The sequence below is a fragment of the Blastomyces gilchristii genome (genome assembly GCF_000003855.2).
Source record: "Blastomyces gilchristii SLH14081 genomic scaffold supercont1.1, whole genome shotgun sequence".
NCBI lineage: Eukaryota > Fungi > Ascomycota > Eurotiomycetes > Onygenales > Ajellomycetaceae > Blastomyces > Blastomyces gilchristii.
In genome coordinates, this window is record NW_003101682.1 from 7,971,387 (window position 1) to 7,995,956 (window position 24,570).

The 24,570-nt window shown below is 46.5% G+C and overlaps 9 protein-coding genes across 15 annotated transcripts; 6 read left to right on the forward strand and 3 right to left on the reverse strand.

Annotated features, from left to right (window-relative positions):
• The first annotated feature begins 1 nt into the window (after position 1).
• On the forward strand, positions 2-2,373 carry BDBG_00862 (RNA polymerase II holoenzyme cyclin-like subunit). 3 transcript variants are annotated; one of them, XM_031720084.1, is made up of 4 exons: positions 2-372; positions 437-665; positions 769-1,526; positions 1,587-2,373. In XM_031720084.1, the coding sequence occupies exons 2-3, from the start codon at positions 479-481 to the stop codon at positions 1,296-1,298; spliced, it is 717 nt and encodes a 238-aa protein (XP_031576081.1). In that variant the 5' UTR covers positions 2-372; positions 437-478; the 3' UTR covers positions 1,299-1,526; positions 1,587-2,373. The 3 variants fall into 3 exon arrangements, with proteins under 3 accessions (XP_031576081.1, XP_031576080.1, XP_031576079.1); XM_031720083.1 differs by having other exon boundaries at positions 456-665; positions 1,597-2,373; XM_031720082.1 differs by having other exon boundaries at positions 456-665; positions 769-2,373.
• Positions 2,374-3,960: 1,587 nt separating this feature from the next.
• On the forward strand, positions 3,961-7,577 carry BDBG_00863 (uncharacterized protein). The gene is made up of 2 exons (XM_002629571.2): positions 3,961-5,215; positions 5,317-7,577. Exons 1-2 carry the CDS (start codon positions 4,838-4,840, stop codon positions 5,608-5,610), a joined length of 672 nt encoding a protein of 223 aa, XP_002629617.1. The 5' UTR covers positions 3,961-4,837; the 3' UTR covers positions 5,611-7,577.
• Positions 7,578-7,885: 308 nt separating this feature from the next.
• On the reverse strand, positions 7,886-9,302 carry BDBG_00864 (aquaporin rerated protein, other eukaryote; the record flags this gene model as incomplete). Its single annotated transcript, XM_002629572.1, has 3 exons — positions 7,886-8,244; positions 8,410-8,710; positions 8,880-9,302. 3 exons carry the CDS (start codon positions 9,300-9,302, stop codon positions 7,886-7,888), a joined length of 1,083 nt encoding a protein of 360 aa, XP_002629618.1.
• A 1,538-nt stretch (positions 9,303-10,840) lies between these two features.
• On the forward strand, positions 10,841-13,070 carry BDBG_00865. Of its 3 annotated transcripts, none has more exons than XM_031720086.1 (4): positions 10,841-11,244; positions 11,306-11,520; positions 11,634-11,746; positions 11,923-13,070. In XM_031720086.1, the coding sequence occupies exons 2-4, from the start codon at positions 11,385-11,387 to the stop codon at positions 12,055-12,057; spliced, it is 384 nt and encodes a 127-aa protein (XP_031576083.1). In that variant the 5' UTR covers positions 10,841-11,244; positions 11,306-11,384; the 3' UTR covers positions 12,058-13,070. The 3 variants fall into 3 exon arrangements, with proteins under 3 accessions (XP_031576083.1, XP_002629619.1, XP_031576082.1); XM_031720085.1 differs by having other exon boundaries at positions 10,948-11,244; positions 11,301-11,520; positions 11,923-12,890; XM_002629573.2 differs by having other exon boundaries at positions 10,841-11,520; positions 11,923-12,901.
• Positions 11,001-14,227, reverse strand: BDBG_00866 (syntaxin 8). The gene is made up of 2 exons (XM_002629574.2): positions 13,764-14,227; positions 11,001-13,673 (listed from the first exon to the last, which is right to left on the reverse strand). The coding sequence occupies exons 1-2, from the start codon at positions 13,955-13,957 to the stop codon at positions 13,049-13,051; spliced, it is 819 nt and encodes a 272-aa protein (XP_002629620.1). The 5' UTR covers positions 13,958-14,227; the 3' UTR covers positions 11,001-13,048.
• A 44-nt stretch (positions 14,228-14,271) lies between these two features.
• BDBG_00868 (TdiB protein) lies at positions 14,272-20,501 on the forward strand. 3 transcript variants are annotated; one of them, XM_031720088.1, is made up of 4 exons: positions 14,382-18,388; positions 18,569-19,244; positions 19,320-19,799; positions 19,895-20,224. In XM_031720088.1, the coding sequence occupies exons 1-4, from the start codon at positions 18,268-18,270 to the stop codon at positions 19,995-19,997; spliced, it is 1,380 nt and encodes a 459-aa protein (XP_031576084.1). In that variant the 5' UTR covers positions 14,382-18,267; the 3' UTR covers positions 19,998-20,224. The 3 variants fall into 3 exon arrangements, with proteins under 3 accessions (XP_002629622.1, XP_031576084.1, XP_031576085.1); XM_002629576.2 differs by having other exon boundaries at positions 14,272-19,244; positions 19,895-20,501; XM_031720087.1 differs by having other exon boundaries at positions 14,382-19,244; positions 19,903-20,224.
• On the reverse strand, positions 14,359-17,523 carry BDBG_00867 (TdiA protein). Its single transcript, XM_002629575.2, has one exon. It carries the CDS (start codon positions 17,512-17,514, stop codon positions 14,572-14,574), a length of 2,943 nt encoding a protein of 980 aa, XP_002629621.1. The 5' UTR covers positions 17,515-17,523; the 3' UTR covers positions 14,359-14,571.
• A 761-nt stretch (positions 20,502-21,262) lies between the features above and the next one.
• On the forward strand, positions 21,263-23,082 carry BDBG_16210 (uncharacterized protein; the record flags this gene model as incomplete). The annotated part of the gene is made up of 6 exons (XM_031724206.1): positions 21,263-22,184; positions 22,248-22,301; positions 22,383-22,528; positions 22,593-22,735; positions 22,800-22,811; positions 22,878-23,082. Exons 1-6 carry the CDS (start codon positions 22,094-22,096, stop codon positions 23,080-23,082), a joined length of 651 nt encoding a protein of 216 aa, XP_031576086.1. The 5' UTR covers positions 21,263-22,093.
• Positions 23,083-23,092: 10 nt separating this feature from the next.
• BDBG_16211 (uncharacterized protein) lies at positions 23,093-24,283 on the forward strand (the record flags this gene model as incomplete). The annotated part of the gene is made up of 2 exons (XM_031724207.1): positions 23,093-23,391; positions 23,455-24,283. 2 exons carry the CDS (start codon positions 23,093-23,095, stop codon positions 23,885-23,887), a joined length of 732 nt encoding a protein of 243 aa, XP_031576087.1. The 3' UTR covers positions 23,888-24,283.
• Between the last annotated feature and the right edge of the window lie 287 nt (positions 24,284-24,570).

Here is a 24,570-nt window from a genome sequence, read left to right on the forward strand (position 1 = left end):
CCTTGAAGACAAACCACAGTAACCTTGAGGGAAGAGGCGATGATGTAGGAGAGAGAAACACTACCATTGAATATAATAATCAACACGTATCAGCGTCATAAATATGTGAGGATGCAGTCTCCGTTTCTCTGCCTCCGATGACGCCCCCGTCCGTCTCAATTCTTTTAATCTGCCGCTGAAGACCATATCTACCGCCTTGAAAAGAAATGGCTGCAAATTTCTGGGTATCAACCCAGCGCCGGCACTGGCTCTTCGAGCGAGACCAGCTGGCGGAGATTCGGAGATGCCTCGACGAAGGCGAGAAGCAGAAGCAGCTTTTACAGCAGTTCCCGCTTCCTGATCTAAGGTACTTCAGTATCTACATCAATCTACGTAAGACTGTCTGCCATGATTATGTGCGTTGCGACTAGCAGGGCGTGTTGCTGAGACTAACAAGAGGGATGATGCTTCCGCAGAGCTGGTCAGACTGGGGAAGCGAATGACCACCCGTCAACAGGCACTTGCAACAGCGCAGGTTTATATCAGAAGATTTTACACCAAAGTGGAAATTCGGCGGACAAATCCTTATCTCGTGCTTACCACTGCCTTTTATTTGGCGTGCAAGATGGAGGAATGCCCACAGCATATTCGATTCGTCGTGAGTGAGGCAAAGGGACTCTGGCCAGGTTTGTCTACCTACTACCACTAGATGCCCGCTTACCTAGGCAAAAGAATTTGTGAGATTTATATACAAATCCAACCCGTTGGCTAAAAATATTTTCTTACTAGACTTCATCGTGTCCGACATATCCAAGCTCGGAGAATGCGAGTTTTGGTTAATCTCTGAAATGAACTCGCAGCTAATAGTCCACCATCCGTATCGTACCCTATCCGAACTCCAGTCGACACTCTCCTTGACATCAGATGAGGTGTCTCTAGCCTGGTCAGTAATCAACGACCACTACTTGACTGATCTCCCGCTTCTCCAGCCACCGCACGTCATTGCAGTGACCGCCATTTTAATCGCAGTGGTTTGCAAAACGAGCCCTGCCAGCAGTGCCAACCTGGCCGGCGCATCGCCGGTTTCCGCCACGCTCCGGGATGGCGCGGGTGCGTTGGCTGCACTCGGTGATAAAAACCTGCCTCCTCGCATTCAAAAGCTGGTTGACTGGCTGTCGACGGGGGAGGTCAGCATCGAGGCAGTGATTGAATGTACTCAAGAGCTTGTTTCTCTGTACGAGGCCTGGGTGCAGTATAGCGAAAAAGCATGTCGGGAGCAGATTGGCCGATATGTGAAGGCACGGTCTCTAGATAAGTGATACGGTGGTTTTGTTGATTATACTGCTCTCAGAAATTAATTTTAAAAGATGCTGCATCCTTGGGTTAATCTGTTAGTCGACCAGGATATGTCAACAAAGCTCAGCAAACAAATCCTCGAAGCGCCTTGGGAATAGAGACTCAAGAAAAGGAGCGAAATGATGAGCAGGGCGTGAATTCAAAGCCTGCCTCAATATCCACTATATCAGAGAGAAGACTACTCAACAAAAGTGAATCCCTCCAGCTTCAAGTTCGAGACGCGTATTGAGACAAATATTAAGGAACATCAGCATGAAACAGCACCCATTAACAGCAAGGGCGGCTCGAGAAAGCCCCTCAATCCCCATTATATATACACGGCACCCGCTCCCCACCTCGTCCAGGCCGTCCACCACCACTCATCGATGTTAAACATCCTTAACGGCCCACCAGACACACACGCACACGCACACACCTTGCGCGCTGTCAGTGATATAACGGTCAATTATTTCCCCCTCCTCTCGCAAGCAACTCCGCTAGCCGCTAGCATCCCGCCTACATGCCATTCATATCTTATCATTCAAACCGATCGCCCCTTTGGCCTATCAACCAGGTAATCGAGGCGTATACTTCGTCAAAGCACCAGAAAACCCCCGGCATTGTTAGACTCCTCTTCACCCGCCGCTAGATGGAATTAGATATATATGTTTCAATCTGGTTTAAATTAAATTAGTTAATCAATTTATACCCTCTTGCTTTTCTAGCATTCACCTGTGTCTGGGCACGCCCCTTGGGGCAATCATAGATATACATACAAACACCATTTTCTTTCTTCCAATCACCATGAAAAGTACGGGATAGGCCGACTTATGCTTATTGGATGAAGCTATATGGGGCTGTATATACAACCGGCAGCGGAGTAATGCTCTCGCCAACCCAAATAAATACAGAAATAAATACAGAAATAAATAAAAGAGAAGAGGGCATCTCCCCGTCGAAAAGTTCAAAAATACCACCCCCCCCCCCCAAGTTAACCGCCCTTATCTCTGATATAAGCTAGGAATGTAGCCGCCTATCCCTTGTAGGTACAGGATGTATGTGTAGCATCCACTTCATTCCTTCAAACAGTTATCAATCAACAAGGCAAAAAATAAATAAATAAATAAAACATAAAAAATAAATAAAATAAAAATACAGACCAGCCCACTCCCCGCTTCAGCCCATCCCACCAGCCAAGCCAACAACACAAGCCACCGACGCATCTTCCCATCCCATCCCCTCATCCCCTCCAGCACCAATCAGGACAAGGAGACCTGTTTTTGTTAGTTGTTGCTTTCAACCTTTCTGGCATCCACGCATGCATCACATTGCATTTGCATATGTAACTTGCACCACTTGCACTATTTATTATTCTTGTTAGAGCACAACAAGTAACAAGTACATGTACTATACAATCACTCAAGGAGGAGGAGGATTTACTTTTTATATATTTATTTCTTCCTTTCTTCCTTCCTTCCTTCCTTCCTTCCTTTCTTTCTTTCTTCTGTGATAGTTTGTGTGTTTTTCATTTGAGTGATTAAAATTCCTGGGTTTTCGATTTTCTCTAGTATTTTTTCTGTACGGAGTAACATGTGTATTGTACGGAGTACAGGACATTACTAACTAGTAGTTTCTAGAAAAAGAGTCAAGTTTAACCGAAGGTTCCAGCCACTGGCCGGGAAGTTAGGGGCGCCTGACTAGCCCTAAGAGGTAGCAAGGGGCTGCTATTTATGGACAACTACCCTACCCTACAGCGTACTCTGTACTTACAGCGTAGGCGCAAGGATCACACAGCCCCTGGAGACTGGCCTGGAGACTGGGGGTGGCGAGGTCGTCACCTCTCCTATTCTTTCCCCTAGGTTTATTCTGCGGTTCTATTCTGCTCTAGAATATGGTTACCTAGAGAGAATATGGTTAGGTTTGCAATGTATCAGTATATTGATCTGTCAGAGCAGTGGGAAGTTGGACATGACTGACAGATGGAATTACCACGACGGCAAAACATGTGTACTCTGTCCAACCCATTAATAATTGATGTCATTTCATATTTTGTACTCCGTACTGGCAAAACCAATGGAGGTGTTTTGAAGGGGCTACCTACCTATCCTTGGTTGGGACACACACACACACAGAGGAGAGGAGACAACTCATTTTGCTGTGTTTTGTTCCTGGCCTGAGTCACTGCACCTCTGTATGCTATGTAACTATGTATGTAACATGTACCTGACGTATTTCCTGCACTACCTAGGTACGCTTGCATTACTGCTAGGTAGGTACTCCGTAGAACTGAAGTGGCGGGGAAGAGGAAACCCGCATGACCTCAGGTCCAGCCAGTCAGCAGCCACACCACCCCTCCTCCGACGTCACCGCCCGCCAATCACCGCCGCCCAGCTGCACAAGGGCATCCATGGGTGCCTAAGGTTTCTCCACAGCACCCGTCGCTTGGCTCCTGCTGTTGATTGGCTACATGCGGGTCTTTAAAAGCTATCATTGGTTGAGAAACCAACATGGCCCACAGTCCATGGGCTTGATCCCTACAACTGCTTTGCCGCTGGCTCCTGTATGTACGGAGTATGGAGTACTTGGAAGGAGGCAATTTTGCTCTTCTTCCAATGGATAACTATGCCCTTTGCCCGATTGGGACAGCGGCCAAGCCCCTTTGGAGCAGGTATTGTAACTCTGTACTCTGTACTCGGCAGGTACTTGCTGTTTGGTGGGAGGCGCCCTACAGAGCCAGGTCACTCCTCACTTACTTTGATTGTTGTTGGTTCCTCCTAGTCCTTGGGAGGAATCGTATCTACTCCGTACCCAGCAGGTATCCGTTGTAGGGGGTGCTGGGCGGGGAGACACCAGCGAGTGACTTTGGTGCTACAAGGCTACAAACTCCTTACCAAGCCGCCGCCGCCGCTTCTCCTCTGGCCCGAACGACGCCCAGCACGGCAGTCACCTGACCGGCTTTTCTTCCCTTCCCATTCCCTTTGCTTCCACACCGACTCTTTTTTCTTCTTCTCCTCCTTGTCTCATTTTCTCTCTCCTCCTCCTCTTAACTTCCCTCTCCTCTCCTCTCCCAGCCTCCGATCTGCTTTTTGCCGCTTCCCATCCCAACCTCAACTTAACCGTTTCTTTGTGTATTCTTCTGCTGCTTCTTCTTCTTCTTCTTCTTCTTCTTCTACTTCTTCTTCTTCTACTTCTTCTACTTCTTCTACTACTACCTTTATTCGATAGTTAATCATCCTCTTCTTCTCTTTAATTCTTCTGTGTTGTGTGTGTTGTCAATCACAGATCAACGTTCCGACTCCTCGCCCCTCCCACACAACAACGGCACTCCACAACCACCACCACCAACAACAACGGCTTCCCCCAACACCCAGCAAAAATCCATCTTACATCAACAAGCCCTACTGATCGATCTGCCTGCTACTATACCATTCGAGGCTTTACTGGCTAATAAACGAATTTCCAATTCGCTCTTCCTGGATGTAATCTCGTTGTTCAGCCTGTAACCAATCACAGCCACAACACCATGTCGTCCTATTTCTTCTCGCCACAACAGCACCACCATGCTGCCAGCCAGCATCAAGCACTCCACCATCACCAGCAGCAGCAGCAGCAACAACAACAACATCAACAACAGCAGCAGCAGCATCCTCCTCCTCCAACTTCTCACACAGCCGCCTCCGCGTCCAATGCTCACCACGGTAGCGGCGGTGGTGGCCGTCGCAGAGGCCCCAAGATGTCTGGACACAATAATCCCCAGAGGCAGTTCCGTGGCGTCAAGAGCATGAGGGAGCTGGCTGAGGCCCCCGCTATAACCGCCTTCCGCGCGCGGTTCGAGGCTGGCCGTTCCTTTGATCTAGACGATGACCTGGAGTTTTGTCCCGGTTTGTTGACTGAGGATGATGTATGTCTATCACTACTACCATCATGAACCTCCTGCTGTTGAGAAGAGTCATTTCAGTTTTGTTAACCATGTACTCTTGATTTCTTTTTTTTTCAAAACAGCTCCAATCCATCCATTCCTATGCTTCAGACCGGTCCTCCCTCGCCAGCATCTCGCCAGACTCCTCCCCACTCCAACATCAGATCCAACCTGCTCAACAGGTCACACCATCAATCTCCCTATCCCCCGCCTCCCTCAACAAGTCCTCTGTGTTCTCTTCTGCTTTCGGTAACAGTCTTCATCACATGAAGCTTCACCAGCCCTCTGCGGTCCGTACTAGGAATGCTATTCCCATCGTCAATCCAAGTACGGGCATGCGGGTCTCAAGTCCACCAGGCAGCCAACCGAGATGGTAGTTACTCCAGAGAAAGACAAGACAAGAAAAAAAAATATCAAAGGAAAAAAAAATCGATAAAAACAGCCACCAATTCATCTCTCCGTCCGCTCAGTCGATCATGCCATTTACGCCAATCATTTGTTCATTCATCCATCCATCCATCTTCCTTTCTTTCTTTCCTCGATTCCTTCGTTGGCTCTTCTGTCCGTCTTGTGTGTGTCACCTCGATATCCAGCGAGCCTTGAGAATCCGGCCCTCTTGTTCGTTAGTAACCTACGCTTCCTTGGTCCCGACCGGACCCCACTCCGAACCCTCTACTCTGTTAACGACCTAATTCCTCTCTGCTTCATTTGCGAAAACGAACAAGAAAACGAGAACAGTGTCGCCGTTCGATCGAATCCTAGTATATAATTTTGTTTACTATTGTTTCTTATCGACCCCGACTACGATTGCGACCAAACACCCATCGTCATCGTCGCCGTCTCCTAACTTTTTAAACCTTTCTCTTTGTTTTATCTGACGTTTTCCGGATCATCCTGGTGATAACCATGTACCATCCTCACGATTTTATAAACCCGGATATTTCTTTGGTTTTTACTTTACTTTCTTTTCTTCTTTGGAAAGCGACGGCGTCCTGCGGAGCGGAATTCCCCCTACCTTTTTTCTTAACCTTCTAATATATACATACTTTCACACACCTCTTCCCGGACGGAGCGAACCAAGGAACGCCAAAATACGAAAAAAAACAAAAGCAAATCTCACTGGTCTTGCGAAGAAAGGAAAAAAAAGGTGTCTTTTGGTTAATTTAAAAAGGGCGCCATATCATGATGACATACATATATAGAACCATCGACCAGCGAAAACGTTTATTTATTGGCATCGAGTTTTTCTTATCATTTTGTCACATATATATCCATTTTCATTCTGTCTATGGAGAGAAAGAATGGATGGAATTTGGGAGGATGGAATTGGCATGATTTTACGAGTGTTGAGAGCGGAGTTTTGATTTTTGTTTTGTTTTATTTTTATTTTTATTTTCTCATCTTGTCTTACCTCTTGACTGACTGATCATCTTTCGTTGCGTCTGGTTTTCCTTCTGAACCTTTTTGTTTATTTTTCACATTTTTCGCATCTTTTGTATCTTTTTTTTTTTTTTTGATCCTTTATTTTGCACCATATACACACCTCCTCTACTACGGATTTTGGATCCTTGGGAACTTGGAACTCGGGGTTTATTTTTGGCTTTGGGTCGGCGTGTATGTTGATGTTGGGTGAGGGTTTTTTGTCGTGTCACTGAACTGGGCTGGACCGGCTGGGTGGTGCATGTGTGCATGTTCTGATCTGTTGTTGCATGGCAAAAAGCCTCCTTTTCCTAACTGCATTCTGATATCCAGAGTTTATTATTTGTCATCGGGTTGGGTTTTTTTTTATTATTTTTTATTTTATATACATACATACATATTTTCTTGTTTTCGTCCTGGGCTGGTTGGTGAGGGGGGGTTGCTTTTGTTTGGGTATATATACTCCGTATATATATATATATGGCTGCTGGTGAGGGCCACGCAATTGGTTTATATTGTCTAACATGGTCAATCTACGGGGGTTAAATTCCTGTCCTGTTGTTGATGTGTGTTAGCGGGAACTGTTTTGGTTGGATGAATCGTATATATTGTTAAATACATACATGTTCTTATTTTTATTTGATGAGTTTTTATTTTTTCTATTTTTCTATATATATATTTTATTTTCTCCATCTAAATGTTATGATGTCCTTTTTCAATATCTATTGGCAAAAGATAAGAGAGACACTGGAAATGTTTGCATGAGAAATTAACAATATGGTGGGCGAGGGAGGTTATACTACGTTTTTATATTCTAAGATTGTGAAAAATAAAATGCAATCAAGGGGGTAGTAAAGTAATTAGGCATTTTAAAGATAACAACAAACTATGCAACCTCCTATTTCCATTTCTTTTTATTAACACATCACTTATAACTCATTCGCCTTGCTTTATCTTTCCAACCCCCCCCCCCCCCCCATCATTTATCCAGATGGTCAAAATAGACAATGTGGGAGAACTCATTTGCTTTCACAGGCCCGAAATGTATAGATGTTGTGAAGAAGGAGGAAAGAAATCAGGAAACAAGAGTATACAGAAGCAAAGCAGATGAAAAGAGAAGAAATGAAAAGCCTCCCCCTTTCGGTTCCCTTTGGTTCCCCCTCCCCTCTCCTCCTCCCTCCTCCCTCCCCTTCCGCTCACCTACTCTACTCAGCTCATGCCCCAACCAACCACTCAAACATTCGCATCAAAATCTCCGCCGCGCGCCCCGACCCCCGTCCCCGCGCGCATCCTCGGCTCCGCCCCCATCCCCATGCCCGCCCCCGTCCCCGTCCCCGTCCCCGTCGCTGTCGCCGCCGCCATACCACCCCTCCTCCCCTCAAACACCGCCCCGCTCTCAAACTCAGCATCCTGGCCGGGACTGCACGTCTCGAAGCGCAAAGCGCGGAGGAACAGGTACCAGCCGACAGCCAACAGGGCGCCCAGGACGGGGCCGAGCCAGTAGATCCAGTGGTAACCTGGGAAGGAGCGGTTTATGACGTCGGGGCCCAGGGAGCGGGCGGGGTTTAGGGAGCCGCCGGTGAAGGGGATGCCTGTGGTAGGGATTAGGGGGGCGCGGGGGGGTTATAGCATTAGGGGAATGGATATGTAACTATATTTAAATAGGGAAAGGAGGGTGGGTGGGTGAGAACCCGGGGGGGAGGAAGGGAAACGGGTGGAAAATAAAATAAAAGAAAAAAAGAAAAAGAAAAACATACCAACAAGCTCCGCTAAAAAGAACGCCAGCCCAATGCCCAACGGCGCGATGAACGTTGCCTTATGCTTCACGACCGCCAGCATTATGATCGCAAGCACCAACAGCGCTGTCAGGAATACCTCAATGAATAGCCCCTGAACTATCGAGACGCCGTTGCCCAGGCGCGTCCCCACAGTCAGCGGGTTGGGGAACATGGCCGAAGCCAGGCCCGCAGCGGCAATACCGCCTATAAGCTGCGCAACAATGACGAACACAGCCCGAACGGGGGGGACAAGCCCCAGTAAATAGAGGGCGAGGGTTACCTGTTATTTCTAGTTATATTTCCCATGTCATGCTTTTTTGGCACAGGCCGCTTTCTATTTTTTTTTTTTTTTTTCTATTTTTTCCCTTCTCTTTCGGGGGCAACGAAAACGAGGAGAGCTTTCGCTCTCCTCCGGTATTGCGGCGGGAGATAAAAATATTTATAATTACCGCAGGATTCAACATGCCGCCTGTCACGCGAAAGAACAGCCACACGTTCACCGTCAGAGACACCCCGAAGCCCAACGCCGTGTAGAGAAGGGCTGTAGGATCCGCTTGCTCGCCGGGTTCCAGCACCACTTCATTGGCGATTATCCCGCTTGCGAACGGGTAGAAGAGGAATAGGAACGTGCCAACGAACTCGCCGGTGGTGGCGACGATGCCATTGCGAAGGGGGTCCGGGATGCGATTTATGCGGTCGCTGATGAAGGAGGCGCGGGGTCGGGGCCGGGAGGTGTCATATTTAGGAGAGCCTGTTGGGTTTGAATTGGAACTTACAATGGTGGTTGAGTAGCTTGGGTAGTTATCTAGCGGAGCATGATCTTGATCGGGACCTGGGTTGATGTCGGCATATTGGGCTGGACTGGACTCCATGGCTTTGCGCGTTTTGATATATATCAGATACCTGGATGGGCATTATTCTCCTCCCGGGAAAACAGGTGTCGGGGGAATAATAAGGATCTTCTTTATTTCCCCCGAAAAGGAGCTGCCGAGTAAATAGAGGATAAAGTTCCCCGATTATAGAGATCTATGGAGGAAAGGCAATGACGCGGGGATGACGGCTTGTGGTCCAAAAAGGGAAACTGAAGCTCATAGAGTTTCCAAACCGGCCACTCATGGCACGTCCGTCTGTTTGTCCCAAACCTTTAATATATCTTTCCCCAGCCCTAGCACACTTAGGTCCATAATCATCGGAACGCAAGCTCGTATGAATTTATGCCCAATCTATTTTGATCAGGTTAGTTACGGTATTGAACGTGGCAGACATTGGAGTTCATCTGGAACATTCAATGAGTTGCGGGGGCTTTTTGAGTTCGAACGTTACCAAGGTTTTATCACTTTAGTGTAGAATACAGTTTTGAGCTAGTGCGACAAATATACACCGGAGAGCAACGGAGTAGAGACCAACCCTAGGTTGATTAATGAATGCTGTAGAATGTTAGCTACCAGGGGTTGAACAACCAATCGGAATAGGGCATTATACATACCTCATATGGTGACATATTCACAATGCATGGACCATCTGACATGCTACAGATGATTTACCATGGAGTTGTGGTTAGCATTGCATATCTTGATTTGAAAGGTGTCTGGGACATGATGGCTTATGCTTCGTGGTGTTTATGGGTAAAACCCATTAGCTGTCGGTGTGTAATAGTTGTAACATCCTATCCCATTCACAACTCTGATCCACTAGTTTACCATTGTGTCCAGGAAAGCCTGTTGTGTTCAGTGCTGGTAATTGTGAGAATCAGTGGCTTTTAATGGCCGGCATGAGTTCCAACAAAGGTGCCTAGGAAGAGTACCCTAATGCACCGGATCATTCTGAACTAATCTTAAGAATCATCAATTAACTGTGTATCATGTATGAGAGCCCTGATCTTCCTATTGTTCGCCAAGGGACAGATACATGTACTGTACATAATTGAATGGTTGGATGAGAATTGGTCGATCATATATTAAAAAGTCACTCAACCGTCGATAGGAGGAGGCAATATGGAAGGCATAACGGTGATTCAGCATGCTCTCCAGAAGAGACTGTATACCATGCTTGGGTGTCATTATGACAATCCTTTGTTGTTTGGCACACTTCACTTTCCAGATTGGGTGTTGGCATCTGAAAAAGTGGAAGCCAGTGCGGTTGATACTCATATCAGGACTTCAGCCACATTCGTGAAGCTCTGCAGTTCTTTAATACCAGGTAACATGTATAGATCAAGTAGAGTCGTGGCATATGAGAACTGGGATGGCGTTGGCTCCTGCATCACGTCCCGCACATAGTAATGAGGAGTTGGCCGCGAAAAGAGTCCCGGTGTAGGATTTTGGCATGGCTGTGGACGTAATGGCGAGGCAAGCGTACCAGCTATATAGAGATATAGGTGCGTTATTGCCAGAGTACTCTCTCATGCCAGGATTTATATAGGTATATGTTGAACGTTGGACTTCGGATGTTTGTTCCTTGCCAAGCGGTGATGTGATGGAAGCGTCGGGAGATTATTATTCCGGATGCCGAGCCACCTCTGCCGAATCCTTGCCACAAGCCCGCTCTGGATCGCCAATGACGTCATGTATATCGAAACCAGTTGCCGCCGCTTGGAAGTCTTGAGGAGCCATAATCGCCTACATTCTACTTGTTTCTCATTGTTCCGTGTTGAGGATCCACGAATTACGTATACTGCTCGGTGTGAGCATTTCTATATATATATATATGAGGGTATAAAGATCCATGCCTATCAGTGCGCCACATTTTAATATCATTCTCAACCCCTCATCTACCCCGGAAATTAGGAAGCTATTTATTGCCTATTTGAATCTCGTGCGTCTCGCCGTGCCGTCTTTCCCGCTCGGCATTTTTGGCACTAACAAGCACAGGTAAGGCATTTCTTTAAGAGTGCCTTATATGTCCCCATAAACCACCACCCAGTTTTATTGTACCCTACACACACCACGCCAAACATGTCGTTTCTTGCAATTCCAAGTACCGCCCGCTTCCTTAACCGCCCAATTGCCGCTGCGCGGGTTTATACCCCGTGTCTTAGCCAGGCATTCCACCAATCGTCGACTCGGAATGCTTTGAAGGAGTCTGATAGGAGTAAGTCAAATCTTAATGACACCTCGACGGGAAGCGATATTATAGCCATTTTTGCAGCCCATCTTCTAGAGGATACGGCAACTGACATCTGCTTTTCCTCACGAGAATAATAGATCGAGACAACGTAAAGGAAGCAATCCGGATCAGCAAGCAAGAGCACAACCAACAACGGAAGGACGGGGATCCACGATGGCATGAGTCTCTCGCCAGCGTTAGCGAGGCGCACGTAGGTTGCCCCCTTCACTCCCTTCACTGCCCTCTCCCTTCCCTTCCATTCCCTTCCCCCTCCCGCAAATTGCTCGATGTTCATCAGCTCCAATAAAAATTGTAATGTTTTATGCAGCAATCAAGTTAAGACAGCGATAGCTAACTTTGAAATTTGCCTCTTTTTCACCTGCACAGGTAAAAGCTGACCGTGGCGAAATTACCGAGGCCGCTGCCGAGATGGAAGAACAAATGCGGCAGGCGAAGATGGCCGGGCACAAACCCGCTTCTCCAAGCACCGGTATTGGGAAGGGAGGCGGGATGATGACTTAAAGAGAGGATTTCAATTGCAAATGGGATAATTTGCTGGAACGCTTTAAAACTCGCAAGAAATTCCCGGATTTTACATCAAGTATTCCTTTCCTCGTCTTTCTCGCCGCTCCGACTTGAACACTCTTTGGATGCTTTTGAGTGGTTGGTTGTTTGGAATTGAACTCCAACTCTGTATATTATTCATGCGTTCGTTGTGTTTGTTGGATTGCAGGATGTTAGCTTCAAACTCCAACCCTTGCGGCGGGGCAGCTGGAGTGTGAAAAACGAAGCCGGAGATGAAATAAAGAAACTAAAGCTGAACTGAACTGGGTAAAAAGGTTAATGGCCGGCTGCTATAAACATGATGGTAAAACATCGGAGAATAGCTTGTGTGCATAGCTAAATTGGGATCCCATTTATGTTGTTCTTCCATACAGTCGTGCAGCATGATCCGCAGTGAGATGATTCGAATGTGTTCCACAGATAAGTAATCTGCTTAAGGCTATATTAGCTATGACGGTTTTGTAGGTCTATTGTTAGTATAGAAGACATTAATTATAATGGAAACTATGCTTGGATGCACAGAAAGATAATTTCTGTTCTAAAGAACGCATCTCTAGGTATAGACACACGCTCGTATCTTAGGTGCCTCTTGATGAGTTGAATAGAGAGCGCTTAACATAAGAAACGCAAAGCAAAGGAAGATGAAGTTAGGAGGAAACAAAAAGGTTGTACGAAATGCGAAGCGCGCGAAAGAGGGTGGGTGTACACGAATAAGGATAGTAGTCTTTGAAAATGAAATGCAACCAGGCATTAGCTGAGTTCTTTACCGAAACACAACGCCAGGTCCCCAATAGCGCCTGTGATCATATACAGCTTATAAATTCGTATCCAACCCCAGAACGCCTATGTGGAATGGCAAACTTATCCAAGGAAATAAAAGACTAAGGAGAAAGGGACGGATTGGTGAAAGAATGAGCGGAAACGATAGCCTGCAAGGATTGGTGGCATCTTATTTCAAGATAACAATCAAGATAACGAGAACGATGATTAAACCGATGATGGTCATCAAGCTTCGACTTTCGCTTGCGTTGCGTCGGAATTTCCCTAGCCTCTTTCTCGCGCCCTCTAGTCTTCTCGTATGGCGGTCCACATGGCCATCCACATCATCCAGTAACGCTATGTGTCCTTCTAATTCATCTCCGATTTGAATACTGAGCTCGTGCTGTCGCCCAATAGACTCTCCAAGGCGATCCAGGTGATCATCTTGCTCTTGCATGATCAGCGCATGGTGCGCGTGGATGTCAGGATTTGAGAGAGTAGAGTGATCCAAGGATGGCGGGGAAGGGGTGTCGCGGTAAGGATGAAGAAGAGCTCTCCGGTTGGGGTCGTCTTCCTCAACGGATGCAGTCAGAGTGTCAGTGAACCTGACAGATTTGGAAATTGGATGCTGAGGAGTAGGGTGTTTTAGAGTTGTTGACGTGCTTGTCGCACGAACAAAGTTATCGGATAAGGATGGATCATTTGGGGTTTTATCAGTAGTATCTGGAGTTGAGTTATTGCCATAGAATTGTGAAGTGAGGCCATCTAATTGCTGATTGAGATTGATTCTTTGGTCCTTCAGTGTTGCAGATGTTCTAAATAAGAGGCGAAAAGGTTAGCAGGTCTCTCCAAAAAAAAAAAGAATCTACATGTACATAAATGTAGGGCTTCGTCATTAGTCTTACGGGTCATCATTTTCTTCGAGCCGAGCAATTTGCGAATCAAGTGCTTCAATTCCTTCACGGAGAGATTCTAAAGAACGGGATATTTCACCATCCTGCGAATTGGGTTCAAGCTTAAGGGAAATCGCCCTTTGCCGTTCCAGAAGAGATAGCTTTATGTGATCAGCGAGGAGAAAGAGCTGTGACGGATTGCTCATTTTTGCGGCTCTTCGCAAGCAAACGGGAGAAAAAGAGCTGATGTCTAGCAGCGATACAACCAAGTTCGCGCCTCGTAGTTACGTGAGAACAAGAAGTGCGCAGCAGCTCTGTTGGAGGCCTTCTATCGGCGAGTTCAACCGAAAGATTGAGGGCGGGAGGAAGGATGGAGATGGGAATGGATGAGCTATATTTAGCTTGGGTGAAGCCTGGAGTGATGTGTCTCATCCCGCCCAAACGGACGCGGAAAGCGCTTGAGGCTGAGCGTAGAAAGCGGTAAGCACCCCGGTACGGTAATTTTGTGCGTATTGGTGTATTATTTCACAATACCGGATCTCAGAAATCACGTGCTAAAAACACGCCAAGGAGGAGGGCTATCAGACTTCATCTCCAACTCATCATCCTGAATTTGATCCTCCAATTCGTACGATACATAGATGTGATGTGAGGAAGGGTGGAGCCGAGTTGTCTTCTATAGGAATTGACATTCATTCTACCGCTCTCTTTAACAATTCATTTTATGGAAAACATTCTTGCAACAAACACACCTATACCCATCCTCAGCGGCGAGAAGACAGAACTACATCATCACTCAACTCAATGGCCATGTCATCTCTCATATGCCTCTTTCCCTTAAAACTGTTCGTAGCGTCTCTGCAAACTTAACTACATACTCCGGATTCAACATTGTATAGTGCGCCCCCTGCACGTCGTGAAATCTCACGTCTTCTCTCACGAACTCCTTCCATGCTGCCAATCTGGTCTCTACCCAATCCCTTCTATTCTTCGCAACATGGCTCAGAGGGTCTGCCACAAATACATCCATACACTTGACGTTTCCCGAGGGGTCATAGTTGACGGCCATGTTTTGCGTGTTGAACGCAAGCCCAACCCACATGAGATAATATTCTTCTGTGAGGCCTAGCTCATCCCACCGGTTCTGATCGCAATGCTTCCGCAGGTAGCGAATGGCGTCAAGATGACGGTTTTCCCGTTCAAACTCACATAAGATCGGTTTGTGAGTGTAGGCTTTTGCTTCGTCCATCAAGCCGACGAAGTAGAAGAGATGGATAACGCACTCGTCCCATAAGAGCTCACGCATGCGGAACTTTATATGCGGCGGGAGATTCCAGCTGCCGCAGTATCGCACCTCATCCCCGTCCCCCTCAAGCAGCTTGGCTACTTCAAACGCCACCATGCCACCAAACGAGTAACCGGCGGTGGCGTAAGGACCTTGCGGCTGCCGTTTCTTAATGGCAGAACGGTATGTTTCAAAGACTTCTTGCAGTGATTCGAATGGTGTCTCGCCCTCGGTGGCGTTGAATCCTCTTGCGCGGAAAGCGTAGACGGGACGATCGGTTACGTGGTGAGCAAGGTTGACAAAAACCAGGACTTCACTGACGCCAGGGTGAACAAGCCATAGAGGAGCTTTGTTTCCGAAGGGCTGGAGAGTCACAACTGGGTCGTACTTATGTTCTCCTCGATTCTTGGATGTGGAAGTACGCTTTGCAAGACCTTTCACTGTAGGATGACTCAGGAGGTCAGTCAGTTGGATGGGCTTTAGGAGCTGCAGATCCCTGTTGATTTGCTGCATGATGGCCACAAGATCCATTGATGTCGCCCCGGTTGCGAGAACAGAGTCATTGACACCGAAATCGTCCTCATCTGGAATTTCGAGTTGCTCTCGGATGATCTCCAGAATTGTAGCCTCTTCAGACATCTCTACCTTGCCACGGGTCTTGTGTCGATACCTCTTGATTGCCTCGTCATTTAGATTCTGTTGGGCTGCGAAGCTGCCTTCTTCTAGGGCAGCCTTTAACTTCGCCCGAGAGAGTTTCCCAAGAGTTGACTTGGGCATATCTTGGGGTTGTAGTGGTATTACTTGAGGACGGGACCGAGTGTGCATACTCGCAACTCGAACGATGGTGTCTTGCGTCTCGAAACGGACTTTGTCGTCTGCCTCATCATATGACGGTAAGTAGAGTACGGCAACAACTTCAGTGTCCATTGTCACATCACGAGTACCAAAGCAGCAGAAGTAGCTTGCCGTGGCACCGAGAATTTCAGCCTGTTCGAGTGTTGCGTCTAGCTCGTGCGGGAGGTACTTGACCCCATTGATATTGATTATCTCTTTGGTACGGCCATCAAGATGAAGGTAGCCGTTCTTGTCGATATAAGCCAAATCGCCTGTCCGAAACCAGCCATCCCCAGTAAATGCCTCTGCCGTGGCCTTGTCGTTATTGTAATAACCTTTGAAAATAACGTCGCCAGTCAACTCTAAACTGCCTCGTTCTCCGACTTGTGCCTCGATCCCAGAACCGTCGAGTTTGGTGATGCGCATGCGCACACCTGGCATGCATTTGCCGAGTGACGCAAACTCTAAATTCTCCGCGCGATCATAGCTCGGACACCGGCTGTTAAATATGCATCCGGCACATGTCTCGGTCATGCCAAATGAGGGTTTGAATACATCTTCTGGAGCGCCATATTTCTGGAGCAGAGATTGGAGACCAACGCAAACATTTGTAACATTCGCTTCACCACCTGTATCTAGGTACAAAGTTTCTAGCTTCAGGTCTGCGTCCGTGGATGCCTTGTCCGCCTCCAGTTGCCTGCGCAGCTTGGCAAGGAGGAAGTTTGGCGCGAAGGTCCGCGAGACACGGTGACGACTAACAAGGCGCAGGAGTTGCATAGGATCGACCAGCACTTCAGATGCGGGGACCTGAACTTGTGATACCTTGGACACAATGGCAAATATGTGGCAATGGACGAGGTTAGCTACGTGATCCATATTCACCCAGGAGAGAAACGGGCTATTTTGATGCCGCAAGTTGGCAACCTGTGTTTTTCCACGAAAGGCTACAAGTAGCTGATGGTGGGTTAACGGTACCACTTTTGCGTTGCCGCTGCTTCCAGATGTGAGCATTAGAGCAATCACATCAGAAGGGGAAGGTCGGAAAGGTAGGGGCTGCCAGGATTTAATGGGTGGTACGGCTTGAATATCGCCAATGACAAACGTATTAATGCGGTCTTCCCCGCTTTGCTCTTTGAAAGGACCTAGTAGGAGCAGCTGAGTGAGGCATATTGGTCCCTTCAGCGTGCTATGGAGATGGCTCAGATGCTTATGCCTGTCACTTGGGTTCTGACTGAACATCGAGGGGCTGGTGATGGCGGGGATTCCGCCAGCTAACAAAACAGACCAGTACCAGATGATGGTGTCTAAGGTATTGTCGAAGTGGATGAGCACGACATGTCCAGGCTTGCAGATGCTTTGCTGACGAAGCCGATTTGCATTTTCTTCCGCCTGCTGAAGCAGCTCACTGTACGAAAGCTGCTGGACTGCAGAAGTCCCGCTAGTGTTGTTGGGCTGATATGCGATGATCCCCTCAGTTGTTTCTCTGGCGGCATGTCGCAAGGCGTCAATGATGTTGAAGTCGTATCCATTTTGTGGGATCGCCGTAAGCGGAAGAGCGCCATTGGTGGTGGGTTCAGACACTCTATCTGCCATCTTATCTTCCACGTTGGCTTTCTTCGAGGTTTGCACGATTGAAGGCGCCATGTTAATGTGCTAGGAATGAAACTTGAATGAGAAATATACTGAAGTACTGCTACTGACAGTTATATAGCCGGAAAGACAGAAAACGTGGAAATGGATTCCTATAAGGACAGAAGGATGCAGATTATTATCAGCATAAGAATGTCCCTTGGACGTCCAGCTTACGGGTTGCATCCACGGAGTTTATCCTATTGCATTGAACAATGATGCGCCGCTCTCAAAGAGCAACATGGCATTGACAATATCAACGTGCTACGAGGTTAACCGCCTTTATAATGTTTTTACCCCTTGGGGCTATTTGGTAATATGATACCACACCACAGCATGAGACACAATCCCAGCCATGAGAAATTCTCTTACACGAGGGTTGAAAAGCGAAAGTTTTTTTCAAGACGGGACACAGGGTGGCAAAACAGCTGGCAATGTGCCTGGAGATCCAGGTGGTTCTCGTTTTATTCATCTCAAAGAATTCACGAATCTACAAATTCGCTTTCCCTTTTCAGGCAAAATACTACGATATGGGGAAAGAATCCCAAAGTTAATCATTGATGGAATGCTTACCTTTGGCCTGAAAGGATGGAAACTCTAATCACACAGTTATTGCTCAGGTTCAAACAATTTTAACATCCTTGACAATCTCATGCAGTTGCCGGCTGCGATCCATGCGTTTCCGGTGTGCACATCAGCCCAACTTAATTGTTGTGCGACCCTGGAAAAGAAAATAACCCGACCAATTGCCAGACATGGTTATTATCTATGGGACCACGAAACCGGATTATTGATATCTTTTGTATAGCATCATGGGTCATTATTGTCTGTATAACAAACGCGGAGGGCTGCTGGAGGATCGCAGAAATAACAACCTCTGAAGAATCGAGTAAGTATATATAGAGAATCTTGCACCATTTCACCGCTTCGGATTATTCGATGTTGCTATTGATGATCATCGCCCCGAAACCTTCTCTCTTGAATCAATTGTTGAAACCTTGTTACCAATCTTCGTTATTCGCGTATTCTCCTTAAGGATACCCAAAATTAATCAATATGGCCGGGCAAGCCGTTTCCGCGATCCCTGAGGCAGCTTCTGCGTTTCAACAGGCAGCAAAAGTTACAGCCACACGGTTCTGGTCTCATTATCTCCGCTCCATCATGGCGCCATTGTTCAAATCGGTGGGAGCTTACACGGAATCCGAGCAAGAATCCCATCTTCAGTTTATGGACGAGCATATTGCAACGAATCTCGGACCTCTACCAAATGATCCTCATTCACCATATGTTGTGCCCGCAGCGATAGTTGGCGCTCCCTTTGATCCCAGTATCAATTTGACTTCATTTGGCAGTGGGAAAGTTCGCTTCGATTACACAGTCGTTGAGCCGATCGAGCGCCCGAAGGAGGACCCCTTCTCCGAAAATTTGGCCAGAGAGATGCTACATAAGTTAGCCTCGGTCGTAGGAGCAGACACGAGGTGGATGGACAGCCTCATGTCGTCGCTTTATTTATCACCCGCCGAAACTGATGCTCTCCTGGCCAGTATGCCGCCGCAACTTCTCTGCCCACCCGCTTGTATCGGCATGGATTTTGACGGGCCCAAAAGGACGCTTAAGGCGTACATTCCAGGGATACGTAAGGCTCTTGCCACTGGACAGTCTTCGGCCGAGCTTGTGTTGGAGGCTATACGGGGCCTAAAACCATTAGGATCCGAGCTCGCGCCGGCCGCGGATCTTTTAGCTGAGTAAGTTGGTTGCTATCTCTACTTGCCCCTCGATGTTTGCCATTAGCTTATTTTATTTGCAAATAAAACAAATAGATATCTCGCCAACTGCAAACATGACATTATTCTTTTGTTGGCAGGAATTGATTGCATTGACCCCACAAGACATAAGAATGCGCGGGTTAAATGCTATCTTCATAGCAAGGCAAATTCATTTAGTGTCGTTCGTGACGTGATGACGCTTGGTGGGCGTCTAAATGACGAGGCGTCGCTTAAGCGGGTCGACATTCTGCGATCTATCTGGCCATTGCTCTTGAACGAGCCCGAAGATACTAAACAAATTGATGATGACTGGTCGAAGCCCGAACGTATCAAAGAGAAACTCTACACTGGGATACGTTATACGGTTGAGATGACACCCGGAAAAAAGATCCCTGAAACTAAATTATACATGCCAGTTTTCCAGTACACGGAGACTACCGACATAACAGAAAAAAATTTCGAGAATACTCTGAAGAAACTGAACATTGAATGGGGCCATAATGGGAAGTATGGAGAGGTCATGGAGGCTGTTTTGTGAGTCTATCCCCACTCGTCCCTTCTGGGAACTAAACTTTGGGGGGAAAAAAAGAACAAAATTAGAAGTTTTTTCATTTCTAACAACGATATAGCGGGAAAGAAAAAGATTATACACAGATTTTCAGTTCCTTTTCATACACCGCGGGGAAGGGCGCGTACACAACGTCGTATTTTGCGAAGCCAATAAGGCAGTAAAATGGCACAATTTTTTGTGGAAGGGTAATTTGCTATTTGTTCTGATGCACTACTTCTTACTTCTTAGTCAAGTTTTTTATCCTGCTGTGGTTTTAAGATTAGCCATTGGAGAGCTTGAGATGGAATAAATTGTAGAATTTAGGATAGGAGAATAGCAGTGTTCTAAGCCTTTGTGTTGCATAAATCGCGTTGATATATTTTGTTACAAGTGAATGGTTTATTTCCAGGGTCCCACGTTATTCTTGAGTAGTTAAGATTTTGCCCATACAAACCGAGATACCCTAACTGTAGAGAATCGACATTGGGCTGAGACAAAAGCACTCGCACGTTTCCTTGGTCTTACCAACCCCACGTCATGACTTCCGGGAACTCTGTTACACGGGGGGATACGGGCTGATATGGTTCTCGATTTGAAATCAACAAGAAAAGTTTTTACTAGCTTTGGCAGGGTTGATACGAATTCTAACTTTCATTGCACTACTCTCCAAGAAATATCAAGATCTGGTGATTTATTAGTAGTCCAATTTCATTTACAAGGTTCACTCAATGGAAAAGAAGATCTAGTTCATAATGCAACCCGGAGAGCCATTGCAACCATGTGAAGAACAGCATTTTGCATCATGGCTTACTTTGATAAATGTTACAATGCATCAAATATTGCTCCATTTGGGATTTGTAGTCTATCTTATCCGTTCACATTCATTTGACTCAAATTTTACGCTTCGGTTGTTTTCACATACGTTTGTCCAGAATATTTATATTCCAAATGAGCATTAACTCCAACTAGCTACTGCGCTTATCACCTACATATCCCTCCCAACCGAAGGGGATAGCTGTTTTACATCCAGGAGCACTTCATAAAGCATACTTTAGTGAAGGTTACTTTTAATCTGTTTAGAAGTGAGTTCCAAATAATCATGAGCAACTCACATGATTAGCAAGTAGAAGTAGCATAACTAACAGATTTGCTTGTAATACAACCATCAGCCTTGTCACAACATTGGTGACAGAATCATCCCCGGGTGGCTTCAAGCCGCAACTGCGCCCCTTGCAAAGTTACGCCATGCCCTTCCACACGTTGATAATAGATAATATTGAATCGTCTGTGTTCAGCCAGTCTAATGCTAGCTTGGGAAGCGGAAGAAATATTATTGGCTAATAAATTTGACCAACTATTAGTGTAAACTTAAATGGCATGAACCAAACAATCTTATTTTAACCTCTCCATCTTTAAATACTCTATTCTAGCTAGAGATCGTCAGGCGCGTGCAACTTGAAAACCTCAACATGGAAGAACGCAACTACCCAGGTAGGTTATAAGCCCGATGATATCTATGGCTGTAGAAAGGTTGTTCAAGTGCAGTTGTCTGCCAAAACTCGGTCTCGTCCTGATGAGGAGGTGCTTGGGTAAGCCCAGCGATGAAATGCTCCAGACGAGGCATAAATCTGCTTGAATGAATTTATAGCCTAAAGAGACCACATTCGTCAACCTGGAATACGAAACTCCACGGTCTGGCGGTCAGGAAGAGTTTTGAAAGAATATTTTCCAGAATAACCTGATTGGTCCCTTCCGTATGAATATCATCGAGCAGTAACTTGGAAACTCGGATGAGGAATCTGATTCCTACATGTGATTGAATCCGAAGGTAGGATGTCTGGATTTGTGAGAATGAGCAGACCGCATTCTTATCCATCATATCTTCTGTCGAGAAGAAGCAGCCTTATGGAACTAGGTGAGGGAGCTCAATCTAACAAGAGGAGCTTTTGGGATCCTTGTGGGCTCAATACGAAACCCCGATAGGGAGCGAGACTGGAACTCTATGGGTAACATCTGTTGTTGAGTGTATAGAATTGCCCGGAAGGATAGTGAAATTTATTTACAGTGGGGTGTACGCATACATCGAGAGCTAACTGTCTAACCATCCCATCATCTCACCGATATATGGGATGCTGATTCTTTTTCTTTACGAAGTTTTATATTTCCCAGGCTGAACGACATTTCTGAATAATAATCGTCTGGTTCTTCTAGCGGAATTAACTTCAAGAGAATTACATAGAATATCTTCCTTAACATTTTATTATTCTATTGTTCCGTCATGGGATCCGCAAGAGATGTGCCCGGGGGTGTGGCTATCGACCCAACCCCCTTTTTCTCCAGGCGTGCACAGCGATGGGAACCAGGAGCCAGTGAGTGAAAGTGTTTCTCGACACATATTACTCTTGTGGCCCTTTAGGCTGACCCGCAGGCAGTTCGGAGCCTTCTCCCTCTGGAGTCTGTGCCAGGAATGATATCTCTTGTTGCCGGTGCGTCGAGCGTTTTGCTGCTTACCTGGTCTATGGGATTCCCCTAGCGGTTGGGGCTTAATTCACCTGACACCCGTCTAGGAAAACCTAGCCCAGAAACGTTTCCTTTCGCCAAATTATCAATATCGCTCAAAGATTCAAATGAGAGTACTATAGTCCTTGAAGAATCTCTATTGAGAGAAGCACTTCAGTATGGATTGCCAGGAGGGAATGCAGAATTAATTCAGGTTTGTCATCTATGAATTTTGGGAAACAAGAGAACTTCTTAAACTCATGAATGAGAGTATGAAGTGGTTTAGAGGCCTTCAGAAGAGAGTTCACGGCCTCCCTGAATCTGGCGACTGGGCTTGCTGCGTTGGCAATGGGAGTCAGGAACTTATCTACAGGGCATTCCAACTCTTCACTGACCTAGGTGACCCTGTCTGCCTTGAAACGCATGTACCACTATTTTCCATGCCCGTCATCTTTTTGGAAAAGTTACTAACGTAGGACCATTAGGCCGGCATATCCGTAGGCCCCAGCCCCGCTTTTCTCATTGCCAAAAAATCATATCCTATTTGCTAACGATGCCCCTAGTGGAGTTGTAGGATTTCTCAGGGCAGATGGACATCATTTAATTGAAGTTAACTCGGACATCGATGGCCTGGATCCGTCTGAACTCGAGAGGATCCTCTGCAGCTGGCCTGAGAAACACCGACTCCCAAGAGTTCTTTACACGGTTCCAACAGGATCGAACCCAACAGGAAGGTCGTCCACTGAGTCACGGAAAGCTGAAATATGAGTTCTGAACGATGAAAAAGCTTCGTAATTCGCTGACTCAAATGCTTGATTATTATAGTTTGCGGCTCGCTCAACGTTTTAATTTCATGATATTCGAAGATGACGCTTACTATTTTATAAACTTCGAGGAGGCACCATCGAAGAGAGCCCGTAGTTACCTAGCCCTCGAGAGAGAAGTCAACGGAGAAACGGGAAGAGTCATCCGTTTTGACTCCCTAAGCAAAATCGTCAGTTCAGGAATGCGGTTGGGCTTCCTCACGGGCCCCTTACCTGCTGTGCAGAAGGTCATAAAAATCACGGAAAACATAAAGTACGCCGAAAATCATGTTTTCTCTGACAGGTTTACTGCTTTTGTGCTAACTTTCCCTGTTAGCCTTCAACCAGCATCCACCACTCAGTTTCTTGCCCTGGCTCTATTTCGACACTGGGGCTATCCCGGGTTCCTCAAGCATTGTGCGAAGGCTGCCAATACCTATGGGCAAAAACGGGACGCTTTCGCAGCTGCAGCAGAGCGGCACCTCAAAGAGAAAGCGACATGGGATATCCCAACTGCTGGCATGTTCTTTTGGCTAACACTCCGTCTTCCGCCGTGCATGGACAGTTTCGATTTGCTGAGTACTAAGGGCTTGGAGAATGGCGTTCTCGCAATTCCGGGCGTCGCTTTCATGCCCAACATCCGTAAGACATGCCACCTCCGCGCGAGTTATAGTCTTATCACTGAGGTGGAGATGGACGAGGCGTGCAGGCGGATTGCAAAGCTCGTGGATGATGCTTGGGGATCCCAATTGGACTTAGCAAAGACCTGAGTGTTGGAGTTCGAATGCGGCTCCATCGTCTCCAGTTTGTTTATTTTGCACGATGGTAAATTGCAGGATGCTCTCTATAATCTTTGAATGTCAATGTCAGGTTCTTGAACTAGACAAAATTACTACAAGGCGCATGTTTCCAGCACTCAATGCTCCTTAAAGATATAAAGCCCCAGAAAGCCTCATGGGTAGATCAACAGTCTCCATTGCAGTATTTTATTGTCATTAGCCCCTACGCGTGAGAGTGAGTAGGATAATGGTCAAGTTCATATATCGCTTTGCCCTCCCGAAAAGAAAAAGAAAAATCGTTATTCATCCCTCTGAGATAGGTTGCGGAACCTTTGATATGCGATATATCATTGGAAGGGAGACAGGAATTATTTTAAAGGCCCTAATCAGAACCCCTCCCAATGCGTGTAGCACTTCTGTTTTTCTATTTTTTTCTTTCTCCATTTTAAATTTAGGATACTGCTGCAGCAAAAAAGAAACGGAATTTATCGCATATTATATTTGCCCATGCCATAGTTACCATTGGACCATATTATTCTATTCTGACCCTGAACCTAGAAAGTTTTTGATGCAATTCATCTTGAAACACGTTAAGCGCCCATGCTATTATTAACTTATAACTTTGCCCAATAGTCAGTCTGCATGTTTCATCTTGAAGGAACAACATGCCATGA

Coding starts and splice junctions, on each gene's coding strand:
- BDBG_00862 (XM_031720082.1), top strand. CDS start 207: ATGGCTGCAAATTTCTGGGTATCAACCCAGCGCCGGCACTGGCTCTTC. Junction 373..455: donor CAGTATCTACATCAATCTAC/GTAAGACTGTCT, acceptor ATGCTTCCGCAG/AGCTGGTCAGACTGGGGAAG. Junction 666..768: donor GGCAAAGGGACTCTGGCCAG/GTTTGTCTACCT, acceptor TTTTCTTACTAG/ACTTCATCGTGTCCGACATA.
- BDBG_00863 (XM_002629571.2), top strand. CDS start 4,838: ATGTCGTCCTATTTCTTCTCGCCACAACAGCACCACCATGCTGCCAGC. Junction 5,216..5,316: donor GTTTGTTGACTGAGGATGAT/GTATGTCTATCA, acceptor TTTTCAAAACAG/CTCCAATCCATCCATTCCTA.
- BDBG_00865 (XM_031720085.1), top strand. CDS start 11,155: ATGCCTATCAGTGCGCCACATTTTAATATCATTCTCAACCCCTCATCT. Junction 11,245..11,300: donor TTATTGCCTATTTGAATCTC/GTGCGTCTCGCC, acceptor TAACAAGCACAG/GTAAGGCATTTCTTTAAGAG. Junction 11,521..11,633: donor TTTGAAGGAGTCTGATAGGA/GTAAGTCAAATC, acceptor CGAGAATAATAG/ATCGAGACAACGTAAAGGAA.
- BDBG_00866 (XM_002629574.2), bottom strand. CDS start 13,957: ATGAGCAATCCGTCACAGCTCTTTCTCCTCGCTGATCACATAAAGCTA. Junction 13,674..13,763: donor CTCGAAGAAAATGATGACCC/GTAAGACTAATG, acceptor CCTCTTATTTAG/AACATCTGCAACACTGAAGG.
- BDBG_00867 (XM_002629575.2), bottom strand. CDS start 17,514: ATGGCGCCTTCAATCGTGCAAACCTCGAAGAAAGCCAACGTGGAAGAT.
- BDBG_00868 (XM_031720087.1), top strand. CDS start 18,556: ATGGCCGGGCAAGCCGTTTCCGCGATCCCTGAGGCAGCTTCTGCGTTT. Junction 19,245..19,319: donor GCCGCGGATCTTTTAGCTGA/GTAAGTTGGTTG, acceptor TAAAACAAATAG/ATATCTCGCCAACTGCAAAC. Junction 19,800..19,902: donor GAGGTCATGGAGGCTGTTTT/GTGAGTCTATCC, acceptor ATAGCGGGAAAG/AAAAAGATTATACACAGATT.